This window comes from Dendrobates tinctorius, unplaced genomic scaffold (assembly GCF_039654945.1).
Source record: "Dendrobates tinctorius isolate UK_male_01 unplaced genomic scaffold, ASM3965494v1 ptg000548l, whole genome shotgun sequence".
NCBI classification, from domain to species: domain Eukaryota; kingdom Metazoa; phylum Chordata; class Amphibia; order Anura; family Dendrobatidae; genus Dendrobates; species Dendrobates tinctorius.
In genome coordinates this window covers 1,246,324-1,262,688 of record NW_027362206.1, presented here as the reverse complement: position 1 = coordinate 1,262,688, position 16,365 = coordinate 1,246,324, and the positions used below count along the sequence as shown (strand labels likewise).

At 46.7% G+C, this 16,365-nt stretch overlaps 1 protein-coding gene across 1 annotated transcript in view; it reads left to right on the top strand.

Moving 5' to 3' along the window:
- The window catches only part of LOC141078376 (oocyte zinc finger protein XlCOF7.1-like), a 132,826-nt gene that overhangs the window by 83,092 nt on the left and 33,369 nt on the right, over window positions 1-16,365 (top strand). The window contains exons 3-4 of the mRNA XM_073565124.1: window positions 9,199-9,319; window positions 9,398-9,462. Of these exons, the coding sequence (XP_073421225.1) occupies window positions 9,199-9,319; window positions 9,398-9,462 (186 nt within the window). The remainder of the gene's footprint in view (window positions 1-9,198; window positions 9,320-9,397; window positions 9,463-16,365) is intronic.

The window sequence follows — 16,365 nt, the reverse complement described above, 5'->3', positions numbered from 1 at the left end:
GGATTCTGGGTGATGAGTGGAGACTGCTGGGAGATTATACAGTGTACACTGGAGGATTCTGGGTGATGAGAGGAGACTGCTGGGAGATTATACAGTGTACACTGGAGGATTCTGGGTGATGAGTGGAGACTGCTGGGAGATTATACAGTATACACTGGAGGATTCTGGGTGATGAGAGGAGACTGCTGGGAGATTATACAGTATACACTGGAGGATTCTGGGTGAGGAGAGGAGACTGCTGGGAGATTATACAGTATACACTGGAGGATTCTGGGTGATGAGTGGAGACTGCTGGGAGATTATACAGTATACACTGGAGGATTCTGGGTGATGAGAGGAGACTGCTGGGAGATTATACAGTATGCACTGGAGGATTCTGGGTGATGAGAGGAGACTGCTGGGAGATTATACAGTGTACACTGGAGGATTCTGGGTGATGAGAGGAGACTGCTGGGAGATTATACATTATACACTGGAGGATTCTGGGTGATGAGAGGAGACTGCTGGGAGATTATACAGTGTACACTGGAGGATTCTGGGTGATGAGAGGAGACTGCTGGGAGATTATACAGTGTACACTGGAGGATTCTGGGTGATGAGAGGAGACTGCTGGGAGATTATACAGAATACACTGGAGGATTCTGGGTGATGAGAGGAGACTGCTGGGAGATTATACAGAATACACTGGAGGATTCTGGGTGATGAGTGGAGACTGCTGGGAGATTATACAGTATACACTGGAGGATTCTGGGTGATGAGAGGAGACTGCTGGGAGATTATACTGGATACACTTGAGGATTCTGGGTGATGAGAGGAGACTGCTGGGAGATTATACAGTGTACACTGGAGGATTCTGGGTGATGAGAGGAGACTGCTGGGAGATTATACAGTGTACACTGGAGGATTCTGGGTGATGAGAGGAGACTGCTGGGAGATTATACAGTATACACTGGAGGATTCTGGGTGATGAGAGGAGACTGCTGGGAGATTATACAGTATACACTGGAGGATTCTGGGTGATGAGAGGAGACTGCTGGGAGGATATACAGTATACACTGGAGGATTCTGGGTGATGAGAGGAGACTGCTGGGAGATTATACAGTATACACTGGAGGATTCTGGGTGATGCGAGGAGACTGCTGGGAGATTATACAGTGTACACTGGAGGATTCTGGGTGATGAGAGAAGACTGCTGGGAGATTATACAGTATACACTGGAGGATTCTGGGTGATGAGAGGAGACTGCTGGGAGATTATACAGTGTACACTGGAGGATTCTGGGTGATGAGAGAAGACTGCTGGGAGATTATACAGTATACACGGGAGGATTCTGGGTGATGAGAGGAGACTGCTGGGAGATTATACAGTATACACTGGAGGATTCTGGTTGATGAGAGGAGACTTCTGGGAGATTATACAGTATACACTGGAGGATTCTGGGTGATGAAAGGAGACTGCTGGGAGATTATACAGTATACACTGAGGATTCTGGGTGATGAGAGGAGACTGCTGGAAGATTATACAGTGTACACTGGAGGATTCTGGGTGATGAGAGAAGACTGCTGGGAGATTATACAGTGTACACTGGAGGATTCTGGGTGATGAGAGGAGACTGCTGGGAGATTATACAGTATACACTGAGGATTCTGGGTGATGAGAGGAGACTGCTGGAAGATTATACAGTGTACACTGGAGGATTCTGGGTGATGCGAGGAGACTGCTGGGAGATTATACAGTGTACACTGGAGGATTCTGGGTGATGAGAGAAGACTGCTGGGAGATTATACAGTATACACTGGAGGATTCTGGGTGATGAGAGGAGACTGCTGGGAGATTATACAGTATACACTGAGGATTCTGGGTGATGAGAGGAGACTGCTGGAAGATTATACAGTGTACACTGGAGGATTCTGGGTGATGCGAGGAGACTGCTGGGAGATTATACAGTGTACACTGGAGGATTCTGGGTGATGAGAGAAGACTGCTGGGAGATTATACAGTATACACGGGAGGATTCTGGGTGATGAGAGGAGACTGCTGGGAGATTATACAGTATACACTGGAGGATTCTGGTTGATGAGAGGAGACTTCTGGGAGATTATACAGTATACACGGGAGGATTCTGGGTGATGAGAGGAGACTGCTGGGAGATTATACAGTATACACTGAGGATTCTGGGTGATGAGAGGAGACTGCTGGAAGATTATACAGTGTACACTGGTGGATTCTGGGTGATGAGAGGAGACTGCTGGGAGATTATACAGTATACACTGGAGGATTCTGGGTGATGAGAGGAGACTGCTGGGAGATTATACAGTATACACTGGAGGATTCTGGGTGATGAGAGGAGACTGCTGGGAGATTATACAGTATACACTGGAGGATTCTGGGTGATGAGAGGAGACTGCTGGGAGGTTATACAGTATACACTGGAGGATTCTGGGTGATGAGAGGATACTGCTGGGAGATTATACAGTATACACTGGAGGATTCTGGGTGATGAGAGGAGACTGCTGGGAGATTATACAGTGTACACTGGAGGATTCTGGGTGATGATAGGAGACTGCTGGGAGATTATACAGTATACACTGGAGGATTCTGAGTGATGAGTGGAGACTGCTGGGAGATTATACAGTGTACACTGGAGGATTCTGGGTGATGATAGGAGACTGCTGGGAGATTATACAGTATACACTGGAGGATTCTGGGTGATGAGAGGAGACTGCTGGGAGATTATACAGTATACACTGGAGGATTCTGGGTGATGAGAGGAGACTGCTGGGAGATTATACAGTGTACACTGGAGGATTCTGGGTGATGAGTGGAGACTGCTGGGAGATTATACAGTATACACTGGAGGATTCTGGGTGATGAGAGGAGACTGCTGGGAGATTATACAGTGTACACTGGAGGATTCTGGGTGAGGAGAGGAGACTGCTGGGAGATTATACAGTATACACTGGAGGATTCTGGGTGATGAGAGGAGACTGCTGGGAGATTATACAGTGTACACTGGAGGATTCTGGGTGATGAGAGGAGACTGCTGGGAGATTATACAGTATACACTGGAGGATTCTGGGTGATGAGAGGAGACTGCTGGGAGATTATACAGTATACACTGGAGGATTCTGGGTGATGAGAGGAGACTGCTGGGAGATTATACAGTATACACTGGAGGATTCTGGGTGATGAGAGGAGACTGCTGGGAGATTATACAGTATACACTGGAGGATTCTGGGTGATGAGTGGAGACTGCTGGGAGATTATACAGTGTACACTGGAGGATTCTGGGTGATGAGAGGAGACTGCTGGGAGATTATACAGTGTACACTGGAGGATTCTGGGTGATGAGTGGAGACTGCTGGGAGATTATACAGTATACACTGGAGGATTCTGGGTGATGAGAGGAGACTGCTGGGAGATTATACAGTATACACTGGAGGATTCTGGGTGAGGAGAGGAGACTGCTGGGAGATTATACAGTATACACTGGAGGATTCTGGGTGATGAGTGGAGACTGCTGGGAGATTATACAGTATACACTGGAGGATTCTGGGTGATGAGAGGAGACTGCTGGGAGATTATACAGTATGCACTGGAGGATTCTGGGTGATGAGAGGAGACTGCTGGGAGATTATACAGTGTACACTGGAGGATTCTGGGTGATGAGAGGAGACTGCTGGGAGATTATACATTATACACTGGAGGATTCTGGGTGATGAGAGGAGACTGCTGGGAGATTATACAGTATACACTGGAGGATTCTGGGTGATGAGAGGAGACTGCTGGGAGATTATACAGTGTACACTGGAGGATTCTGGGTGATGAGAGGAGACTGCTGGGAGATTATACAGAATACACTGGAGGATTCTGGGTGATGAGAGGAGACTGCTGGGAGATTATACAGAATACACTGGAGGATTCTGGGTGATGAGTGGAGACTGCTGGGAGATTATACAGTATACACTGGAGGATTCTGGGTGATGAGAGGAGACTGCTGGGAGATTATACTGGATACACTTGAGGATTCTGGGTGATGAGAGGAGACTGCTGGGAGATTATACAGTGTACACTGGAGGATTCTGGGTGATGAGAGGAGACTGCTGGGAGATTATACAGTGTACACTGGAGGATTCTGGGTGATGAGAGGAGACTGCTGGGAGATTATACAGTATACACTGGAGGATTCTGGGTGATGAGAGGAGACTGCTGGGAGATTATACAGTATACACTGGAGGATTCTGGGTGATGAGAGGAGACTGCTGGGAGGATATACAGTATACACTGGAGGATTCTGGGTGATGAGAGGAGACTGCTGGGAGATTATACAGTATACACTGGAGGATTCTGGGTGATGCGAGGAGACTGCTGGGAGATTATACAGTGTACACTGGAGGATTCTGGGTGATGAGAGAAGACTGCTGGGAGATTATACAGTATACACTGGAGGATTCTGGGTGATGAGAGGAGACTGCTGGGAGATTATACAGTATACACTGGAGGATTCTGGGTGATGAGAGGAGACTTCTGGGAGATTATACAGTATACACTGAGGATTCTGGGTGATGAGAGGAGACTGCTGGAAGATTATACAGTGTACACTGGTGGATTCTGGGTGATGAGAGGAGACTGCTGGGAGATTATACAGTATACACTGGAGGATTCTGGGTGATGAGAGGAGACTGCTGGGAGATTATACAGTATACACTGGAGGATTCTGGGTGATGAGAAGAGACTGCTGGGAGATTATACAGTATACACTGGAGGATTCTGGGTGATGAGAGGAGACTGCTGGGAGGTTATACAGTATACACTGGAGGATTCTGGGTGATGAGAGGAGACTGCTGGGAGATTATACAGTATACACTGGAGGATTCTGGGTGATGAGAGGAGACTGCTGGGAGATTATACAGTATACACTGGAGGATTCTGGGTGATGAGTGGAGACTGCTGGGAGATTATACAGTGTACACTGGAGGATTCTGGGTGATGAGAGGAGACTGCTGGGAGATTATACAGTGTACACTGGAGGATTCTGGGTGATGAGTGGAGACTGCTGGGAGATTATACAGTATACACTGGAGGATTCTGGGTGATGAGAGGAGACTGCTGGGAGATTATACAGTATACACTGGAGGATTCTGGGTGAGGAGAGGAGACTGCTGGGAGATTATACAGTATACACTGGAGGATTCTGGGTGATGAGTGGAGACTGCTGGGAGATTATACAGTATACACTGGAGGATTCTGGGTGATGAGAGGAGACTGCTGGGAGATTATACAGTATGCACTGGAGGATTCTGGGTGATGAGAGGAGACTGCTGGGAGATTATACAGTGTACACTGGAGGATTCTGGGTGATGAGAGGAGACTGCTGGGAGATTATACATTATACACTGGAGGATTCTGGGTGATGAGAGGAGACTGCTGGGAGATTATACAGTGTACACTGGAGGATTCTGGGTGATGAGAGGAGACTGCTGGGAGATTATACAGTGTACACTGGAGGATTCTGGGTGATGAGAGGAGACTGCTGGGAGATTATACAGAATACACTGGAGGATTCTGGGTGATGAGAGGAGACTGCTGGGAGATTATACAGAATACACTGGAGGATTCTGGGTGATGAGTGGAGACTGCTGGGAGATTATACAGTATACACTGGAGGATTCTGGGTGATGAGAGGAGACTGCTGGGAGATTATACTGGATACACTTGAGGATTCTGGGTGATGAGAGGAGACTGCTGGGAGATTATACAGTGTACACTGGAGGATTCTGGGTGATGAGAGGAGACTGCTGGGAGATTATACAGTGTACACTGGAGGATTCTGGGTGATGAGAGGAGACTGCTGGGAGATTATACAGTATACACTGGAGGATTCTGGGTGATGAGAGGAGACTGCTGGGAGATTATACAGTATACACTGGAGGATTCTGGGTGATGAGAGGAGACTGCTGGGAGGATATACAGTATACACTGGAGGATTCTGGGTGATGAGAGGAGACTGCTGGGAGATTATACAGTATACACTGGAGGATTCTGGGTGATGCGAGGAGACTGCTGGGAGATTATACAGTGTACACTGGAGGATTCTGGGTGATGAGAGAAGACTGCTGGGAGATTATACAGTATACACGGGAGGATTCTGGGTGATGAGAGGAGACTGCTGGGAGATTATACAGTATACACTGGAGGATTCTGGGTGATGAGAGGAGACTTCTGGGAGATTATACAGTATACACTGAGGATTCTGGGTGATGAGAGGAGACTGCTGGAAGATTATACAGTGTACACTGGTGGATTCTGGGTGATGAGAGGAGACTGCTGGGAGATTATACAGTATACACTGGAGGATTCTGGGTGATGAGAGGAGACTGCTGGGAGATTATACAGTATACACTGGAGGATTCTGGGTGATGAGAAGAGACTGCTGGGAGATTATACAGTATACACTGGAGGATTCTGGGTGATGAGAGGAGACTGCTGGGAGATTATACAGTATACACTGGAGGATTCTGGGTGAGGAGAGGAGACTGCTGGGAGATTATACAGTATACACTGGAGGATTCTGGGTGATGAGAGGAGACTGCTGGGAGATTATACAGTGTACACTGGAGGATTCTGGGTGATGAGAGGAGACTGCTGGGAGATTATACTGTATACACTGGAAGATTCTGGATGATGAGAGGAGACAGCTGGGAGATTATACAGTATACACTGGAGGATTCTGGGTAATGAGAGGAGACTGCTGGGAGATTATACAGTGTACACTGGAAGATTCTGGATGATGAGGGGAGACTGCTGGGAGATTATATAGTATACACTGGAAGATTCTGGATGATGTGAGGAGACAGCTGGGAGATTATACTGTATACACTGGAGGATTCTGGGTAATGAGAGGAGACTGCTGGGAGATTATACAGTGTACACTGGAGGATTCTGGGTGATGAGAGGAGACTGCTGGGAGATTATACAGTGTACACTGGAAGATTCTGGATGATGTGAGGAGACAGCTGGGAGATTATACTATATACACTGGAGGATTCTGGGTAATGAGAGGAGACTGCTGGGAGATTATACAGTGTACACTGGAGGATTCTGGGTGATGAGAGGAGACTGCTGGGAGATTATACAGTATACACTGGAAGATTCTGGATGATGTGAGGAGACAGCTGGGAGATTATACTGTATACACTGGAGGATTCTGGGTAATGAGAGGAGACTGCTGGGAGATTATACAGTGTACACTGGAGGATTCTGGGTGATGAGAGGAGACTGCTGGGAGATTATACAGTATACACTGGGGGATTCTGGGTGATGAAAGGAGACTGCTGGGAGATTATACAGTGTACACTGGAGGATTCTGGGTGATGAGAGGAGACTGCTGGTAGATTATACAGTGTACACTGGAGGATTCTGGGTGATGAAAGGAGACTGCTGGGAGATTATACAGTGTACACTGGAGGATTCTGGGTGATGAAAGGAGACTGCTGGGAGATTATACAGTGTACACTGGAGGATTCTGGGTGATGAGAGGAGACTGCTGGGAGATTATAAAGTATACACTGGAGGATTCTGGGTGATGAGAGGAGACTGCTGGGAGATTATACATTATACACTGGAGGATTCTGGGTGATGAGAGGAGACTGCTGGGAGATTATACAGTATACACTGGAGGATTCTGGGTGATGAGAGGAGACTGCTGGGAGATTATACAGTGTACACTGGAGGATTCTGTGTGATGAAAGGAGACTGCTGGGAGATTATACAGTATACACTGGAGGATTCTGGGTGATGAGAGGAGACTGCTGGGAGATTATACAGTATACACTGGAGGATTCTGGGTGATGAAAGGAGACTGCTGGGAGATTATTCAGTGTACACTGGAGGATTCTGGGTGATGAGAGGAGACTGCTGGGAGATTATACAGTATACACTGGAGGATTCTGTGTGATGAAAGGAGACTGCTGGGAGATTATACAGTATACACTGGAGGATTCTGTGTGATGAAAGGAGACTGCTGGGAGATTATACAGTGTACACTGGAGGATTCTGGGTGATGAGAGGAGACTGCTGGGAGATTATACAGTGTACACTGGAGGATTCTGTGTGATGAAAGGAGACTGCTGGGAGATTATACAGTGTACACTGGAGGATTCTGTGTGATGAAAGGAGACTGCTGGGAGATTATACAGTATACACTGGAGGATTCTGTGTGATGAAAGGAGACTGCTGGGAGATTATACAGTATACACTGGAGGATTCTGGTTGATGAGAGGAGACTGCTGGGAGATTATACAGTGTACACTGGAGGATTCTGGTTGATGAGAGGAGACTGCTGGGAGATTATACAGTATACACTGGAGGATTCTGGGTAATGAGAGGAGACTGCTGGGAGATTATACAGTATACACTGGAGGATTCTGGGTGATGAGAGGAGACTGCTGGGAGATTATACAGTGTACACTGGAGGATTCTGTGTGATGAAAGGAGACTGCTGGGAGATTATACAGTGTACACTGGAGGATTCTGGTTGATGAGAGGAGACTGCTGGGAGATTATACAGTGTACACTGGAGGATTCTGTGTGATGAAAGGAGACTGCTGGGAGATTATACAGTGTACACTGGAGGATTCTGGTTGATGAGAGGAGACTGCTGGGAGATTATACAGTGTACACTGGAGGATTCTGGGTGATGAGAGGAGACTGCTGGGAGATTATACAGTGTACACTGGAGGATTCTGGGTGATGAGAGGAGACTGCTGGGAGATTATACAGTATACACTGGAGGATTCTGGGTGATGAGAGGAGACTGCTGGGAGATTATACAGTATACACTGGAGGATTCTGGGTGATGAAAGGAGACTGCTGGGAGATTATACAGTATACACTGGAGGATTCTGGGTGATGAGAGGAGACTGCTGGGAGATTATACAGTATACACTGGAGGATTCTGGGTGATGAGAGGAGACTGCTGGGAGATTATACAGTATACACTGGGGGATTCTGGGTGATGAGAGGAGACTGCTGGGAGATTATAAAGTATACACTGGAGGATTCTGGGTGATGAGAGGAGACTTCTGGGAGATTATACAGTATACACTGGAGGATTCTGGGTGATGAGAGGAGACTGCTGGGAGATTATAAAGTATACACTGGAGGATTCTGGGTGATGTCACTCTCGTTGGTTGTCAGGTTCTTCTACGGTGTCAGGACGTCGCTCTCTATTTTTCCACGGAGGATTGGGATTATGTAGAAAGACACCGGGATCTGTACTCGGACATTATGGCTGAGGAGCATCGGGTTTCTCCACCAGGTAATATTTATGGATGGTTACACGTCCCACCATTATCGTTTTGTGGAGAAGATTTCGACCATCTCCCTTTTCCTTCAGTTAGATCCGGTGAAAGTCCTCCACCAGAGTCAGACCCTCATCATCTTCTCCCCATGGATGACACGGTAGGTGGAGGGGACCTGAGATTGGCTGTTCAGTTTTCGTTTTACCTTTTGTATAGTGAGGACTCTCTAGAGGAGCGGTGCCGCAGACCTCACACTTTATGGCTCGTTTTCATGAACACCAGTGGTTTTCATGCCAGTCCTGACGAAGGGGTTTGGCACAGTCACATGCTCCCGATTCATTAAGGTGCGCAGGTCTCTTCGTGAATCAGTTGCGTTGTCCTCCCTTTGTCAGAGACTGGAGTAAGTGTTCTGGTGTTAGGAACGTTATGAATTAGACAAGCTGTGTCTCACACCACTGAAGTCACCCAGATCCACACATTCTAGCAGATTAAGGAGAGTCTGCCTTGAAAACGCTAGGAGTAGCACCATTTTTACACATTTATAATTTCTGCAAAGATTTTAAAAATTTTCTAAGCTTTTTGTGACATAAAAGTCTTGACAATTCGGGTCTGTCTCTACTGGGTGAGGTGGGTGGAGGAAATGGCAGGTGGATTTTATACTTCTACCGTCCTGATAGAAACTGGACTGGTTACACGGGAGAAGCCCTCATTCCTGTGGTAAAGCGTTGAGGGAAGTGTTACCTCACAGAAAGAAGCATCTGCCAGCCACTGCTGTGTCGTCTGTGTACTCTTATTTTCCTTCCCCGGGCCGGGCTGTGTGTGTGACCTTGCGCTGCAGCAGCTCTACGTGGTCAGGCACAGCCATTACACAGTACGCAGCAGAGCACATGTGTCTCAGCACAGGGACACACTTTAACACATCAAGTTGTGGAACTTTTAATTATTCTGAGATCCATTGATTAAAATCTAGGCTTATATGGCTACTAGCCAAAAGGGAAGATCACAGAGCACCTATGTGCAGGGTACAAAAACGGGGCGCCATGTGCTGGTATGAAGGACGTTACATATTACATAGGTTTATATGGCTACTAGCCAAAAGAGAAGATCACAGAGCACCTATGTGCAGGGTACAAAAACGGGGCGCCATGTGCTGGTATGAAGGTCGTTACATATTACATAGGTTTATATGGCTACTAGCCAAAAGGGAAGATCACAGAGCGCCTATGTGCAGGGTGCAAAAACGGGGCGCCATGTGCTGGTATGAAGGTCGTTACATATTACATAGGTTTATATGGCTACTAGCCAAAAGGGAAGATCACAGAGCGCCTATGTGCAGGGTGCAAAAACGGGGCGCCATGTGCTGGTATGAAGGTCGTTACATATTACATAGGTTTATATGGCTACTAGCCAAAAGGGAAGATCACAGAGCGCCTATGTGCAGGGTGCAAAAACGGGGCGCCATGTGCTGGTATGAAGGTCGTTACATATTACATAGGTTTATATGGCTACTAGCCAAAAGGGAAGATCACAGAGCGCCTATGTGCAGGGTGCAAAAACGGGGCGCCATGTGCTGGTATGAAGGTCGTTACATATTACATAGGTTTATATGGCTACTAGCCAAAAGGGAAGATCACAGAGCGCCTATGTGCAGGGTGCAAAAACGGGGCGCCATGTGCTGGTATGAAGGTCGTTACATATTACATAGGTTTATATGGCTACTAGCCAAAAGGGAAGATCACAGAGCGCCTATGTGCAGGGTGCAAAAACGGGGCGCCATGTGCTGGTATGAAGGTCGTTACATATTACATAGGTTTATATGGCTACTAGCCATCGCTAGTGTGACACTGTTCACACTCCACGCCCCACAGTATAAATCCCAATTCTTTGCGCACCGAGCTGACGTTTTTATTGACACCATTGGTTGGTGCAGATACGATCTTTTGATCGCCCATTATTGCATTTTATTTCAATGTAGCGACGACCAAAAAAGCGTAATTCTGGCGTTTTTCATTTTTTTTCTCGTTGCTCCATTTACCAAATATGTGTATGTTTGATTTTATTTTTTTATTGTTTTATTTTGAATGAGGCGTAAGGGGGGTGACGCTAGTGTAAGATATCAAACAGGAACGCGGGATGCAGTGACGGTACGCAGGCAGCAGAGCAAGGGTTAACAGGTTTATTTACAGGGGAAATACTCCACGCAGGGAGCTAAAGCGTTAAACAGTATTAAAGGCACAGTACAATGCAACGGTTCAGATATCAGCAAACGTATAAGGAAGTCCTAATACTGCAGCTCCTGCTGCGTTCTCAATGGTGCTGCAACGGCCGACGCTGTGTCCTCATTGATGCGGTCAAGCAGACAACAATACCCCGTCTTCTGATGACAGTGGTCGGTGTTGTGAGTTCATTTTCCCCTTCACCATTGAGGTCTAATGAACCCCCGTCTTCCCTGATGACAGGAAGGTAGTGAGGCTGATCACAAAGCACCTGATCAGAATGATGATGACTGGAATTGCTGACTGGATATAAGGCAGCCGACGCCCTTCTGCCTTGCGGGTGATTACTCTGAGGGATTCTTGGAAACCAGCCTGATTCCTGCTCCTCAAAAGCTAAGTTTTCTGCTCTACTTTTTGCATTTGTGTTTTGGTTTTGTTTTGCCTTGTTTTTCTGGATTTCTGCCTTTCCCTGCTGGGTGAGCTGAATTCCTTTTTGCTCTGTCTTAAGATAATACCTGAGTACTGATATAGTCTTTTTGAAGCCTAGCGTCTTCAGGGCTTTTTTCCCTATCAGTCTGTTGGCCCTTGTTTTTGATAGGGTTTTGGCGGATTGCAGACAGCAGCTTTTCTATCCTGTCCTATTTAGTTAGCTTGAGCCCCATCATTTGCTCAGTCTATCTTTCTATCTGTGTGAGTGTTTTTTCATCTTGCTTCACCGTCATTATATGTTGGGGGCTGCCTATTGCTTTGGGGTCTGCTCTGGGGCAGTTTAGATTTCCCTTTCTGTCTTTAGGCTATGTAGTTCTCCGGCTGTGATCGAGGGGTCTAGGGCATCGTAGGAACCCCCCACGGCTACTGCTAGTTGTTGTTGATAGGTTCAGGGGTCTGCAATCCGATAGCTGCCAACTTCTCTGGTTTTCTGGACTTAGCTAGTATTTCTGTTTTTGCCTCCTACGGGGACTCATTCATAACAGAATCACCCGCCATACTGCAGATCCTAGGGTACTCAATAGCAGGAAAGAATTGTAAAAAAAAAAAAAAAAAAAAAAAAAAAGAGTGTGTATATTTTTTCCTCTATATCTCTGAGGCCGTAGGGGGAATTTTTTTTTCTCTCAATGGAGATAAAGCAATTGTCTGATCGTGTGGAGCAGCTCGTTGCGGAAGTGCGGGGAATTTCCGCCTACCTTGCTCATTCACATGCTGCTGAACCAAAGATCCCTACTCCTGATGTGTTTTTTGGGGATCGGTCTAAATTTTTGAATTTCAAAAATAATTGTAAATTGTTTTTTCCCTTGAAGCCTAACTCGTCAGGGAGCTCCGCGCAGCAGGTTAAAATTGTCATCTCTTTGCTGCGTGGCGATCCCCAGGATTGGGCGTTTTCTTTGAAACCAGATGATCCTATTCTGACTAATGTGAACGCATTTTTTCAAGCCTTGGGGTTGTTGTATGACGAACCTAATGCTATTGATCAGGCTGAAAAGACCCTGTTGGCATTGAGCCAGGGTCAAGATTCTGCAGAATTGTACTGTCAAAAATTCCGAAAGTGGGCAGTCCTTACTACCTGGAATGATAATGCCTTGGCAGCTCTCTTTCGGAAGGGTTTGTCAGAAGCCGTAAAAGATACTATGGTGGGATTTCCTGTTCCCTCTGGTCTTGACGATTCTATGTCATTAGCTATTCAGGTTGATCGGCGTTTACGTGAACGCAGGACTGCACGAAAGGTGTTGCCACCTGTTGAACAAGTGTCTGAACCTATGCAATGTGATAGAGTTTTGTCCAGGGAGCAACGTCAAAAGTTCAGAAGGCATAATAAGCTGTGTTTTTTTTTTTGTGGAGATGCCTCGCATATTATTTCTGTCTGTCTTAAACGAAAGAAACGTTTTGCACACGTTTTCTGTGGGTGGTGTTCAACCTAAGTTTCTTCTGGCAATTACTCTGATCTGCTCCCTGTCCACATTTTCCGCCAAGGCTTTTGTGGATTCGGGAGCAGCCCTGAATCTAATGGACTTGGATTTTGCTAAACGTTGTGGATTTCCGATGACACCTCTGCGGACGCCTATCCCTTTGAGGGGGATTGATGCTACTCCTTTGGCGAAAAATAAACCTCAGTTTTGGACCCAGGTGGTAATGCGGGTCGACCCAGACCATCAAGAAAATTGCAGATTTTTGGTGTTGCATAATTTGCATGATACCATTGTTCTGGGGTTTCCCTGGTTGCAAATTCATAATCCAGTTTTGGATTGGAAATCTGTGTCTGTGGTGAGTTGGGGTTGTCGGTGTGCCCTTAGTGAGGCTCCGTTTTTTTCCACCTCTCCTCAGTCGCATGATGTTCCTGACTATTTGGCGGACTTTTATGATGTATTTAGTGAGAATGAGCCTGCGTCTTTGCCTCCTCATAGGAGTTATGACTGTGCAATTGAACTGAGCCCGGGGTGTAAATTTCCTAAGGGTCGGCTCTTCAATTTATCTGTACCCGAGCACGAGGCTATGCGATCCTATATTAAGGAGGCGTTGGAGAAGGGTCATATTAGACCATCCTCTTCACCCTTAGGTGCCGTTTTTTTTTTCGTGGCCAAAAAGGATGGTTCATTAAGGCCTTGTATTGATTATCGTGCCCTCAACAAAATTACTATTAAATATCAGTATCCGTTACCCCTGATTTCGGATCTATTCTCCAGAGTTAAAGGTGCTTGCTGGTTTACCAAGCTTGACCTCAGGGGGGCGTATAATCTTATTCGCATTAAGCATGGGGATGAATGGAAGACGGCGTTTAATACTCCGGAGGGACATTTTAAGTACCTGGTGATGCCTTTTGGGCTCACTAATGCCCCTTCTGTCTTCCAGTGCTTCATGAACGACATTTTCCGAGACTTTGTGGATAAATTTTTGATTATCTATCTGGATGATATTTTGATCTTCTCCAAGAATTGGGATTCTCATGTGGAACATGTTCGGACTGTGTTCTGGATCTTGATGGAGAATTCCCTGTATGTCAAAGGATCGAAATGCCTTTTTGGGGTACAGAGGATTTCATTTTTGCGATTTATTTTGTCTCCGTCAACTATTGAAATGGACCCAGTCAAGGTACAGGCCATTTATGATTGGGTTCAGCCCACTTCTTTGAAGGCCCTCCAGAAGTTTTTGGGTTTTGCTAATTTTTATCGGAAATTTATAGCAAAATTTTCTAGTATTGCCAAGCCATTGACTGATCTAACTAAAAAGGGTGCTGATGTGTTGAATTGGTCTCCGGAGGCTGTTTCTTCCTTTCAGGAGCTGAAGCGAAGATTCACTTCTGCCCCGGTTTTGCGGCAACCTGATGTCTCACTCCCGTTCCAGGTATAGGTGGACGCTTCTGAGATTGGTGCAGGAGTTGTTTTGTCCCAAAAGGATCCTGTAACATCTAAAATGAATCCCTGTGCTTTCTTTTCCCGAAAGTTCTCTCCATCTGAACGTAACTATGATGTGGGGAATCGGGAACTGTTAGCCATGAAATGGGCATTTGAGGAGTGGAGACATTGGTTGGAGGGAGCTAAACACCAAGTCGTGGTCCTCACTGACCACAAGAATTTGATTTACCTGGAGTCGGCCAAACGCTTGAACCCTAGACAGGCTAGGTGGGCCTTGTTTTTTACACGTTTTGATTTTGTGGTCTCTTTTCTTCCTGGCACTAAGAATGTCAAGGCATACGCCCTCTCTAGGAGCTTCTTTACTGATTCTCCTGTGGTGACCAAGCCTGCTACCATCTTAGGCCAAGGGGTAGTTCTTTCTGCCATCTCGCCCGATTTGAGACGTGCTCTGGAAGAGTTCCAGGAGGACAAACCTGAGCGTTGTCCCAGTGGAAAGTTGTATGTTCCTGACCAGTGGAAGAAGAAAGTGATGTCTGAAGTTCATTTCTCTGCATTGGCTGGTCATCCAGGTATTTTTGGTACTAGAGATCTGGTGAGTCGGTCTTTTTGGTGGCCTGCCTTGTCTCGTGATGTCAGGAATTTTGTGCAGTCCTGTGGGACTTGCTCCCGGTCTAAACCTTGTTCTCGCTCTAGTGCACTCATCAAAGTGACCAATGACCTTCTGACAGCAAAACGTAACGGTGACCACTCTCTGCTCATTCTTCTTGACCTATCTGCAGCTTTCGATACTGTTGACCACCATCTCCTACTCTCTAGGCTCCAGTCACTAGGCATTAAGGACACTGCACTCTCCTGGTTCTCTTCCTATCTCTCTGACCGCTCCTTCAGTGTTTTGTTCTCTGGCTCCACGTCATCTCCTCTTCCTCTTGCTGTCGGGGTACCTCAGGGCTCAGTCCTTGGCCCCCTTCTTTTCTCTCTCTACACGGCCCCAATTGGACAGACCATCAGCAGATTTGGCTTTCAGTACCATCTTTATGCTGATGACACACAACTATACACGTCTTCCCCCGACCTTACCCCCGCTGTACTACAGAACGCCAGTGACTGTCTGTCCGCAGTCTCCAATATCATGTCCGCTCTCTATCTGAAACTCAACCTCTCCAAAACTGAACTACTTCTGCTCCCGCCGTCTACTAACCTCCCTAAATCTGACATTTCCCTCTCCGTGGGTGGTACCACAATAACACCCCGGCAGCAGGCGCGCTGTCTGGGTGTTATGTTTGACACCAATCTCTCCTTCACATCCCATATACAATCCCTTGCCCGCTCTTGCCGCTTACACCTAAAGAACATCTCTAGAATCCGCCCTTTTCTCACTATGGAAACAACAAAAACCCTCACTGTTGCATTGATCCACTCTCGCCTGGATTACTGCAACGCTCTATTAATTGGCCTCCCCGTCACTCGACTATCCCCTCTCCAGTCCATACTCAATGCAGC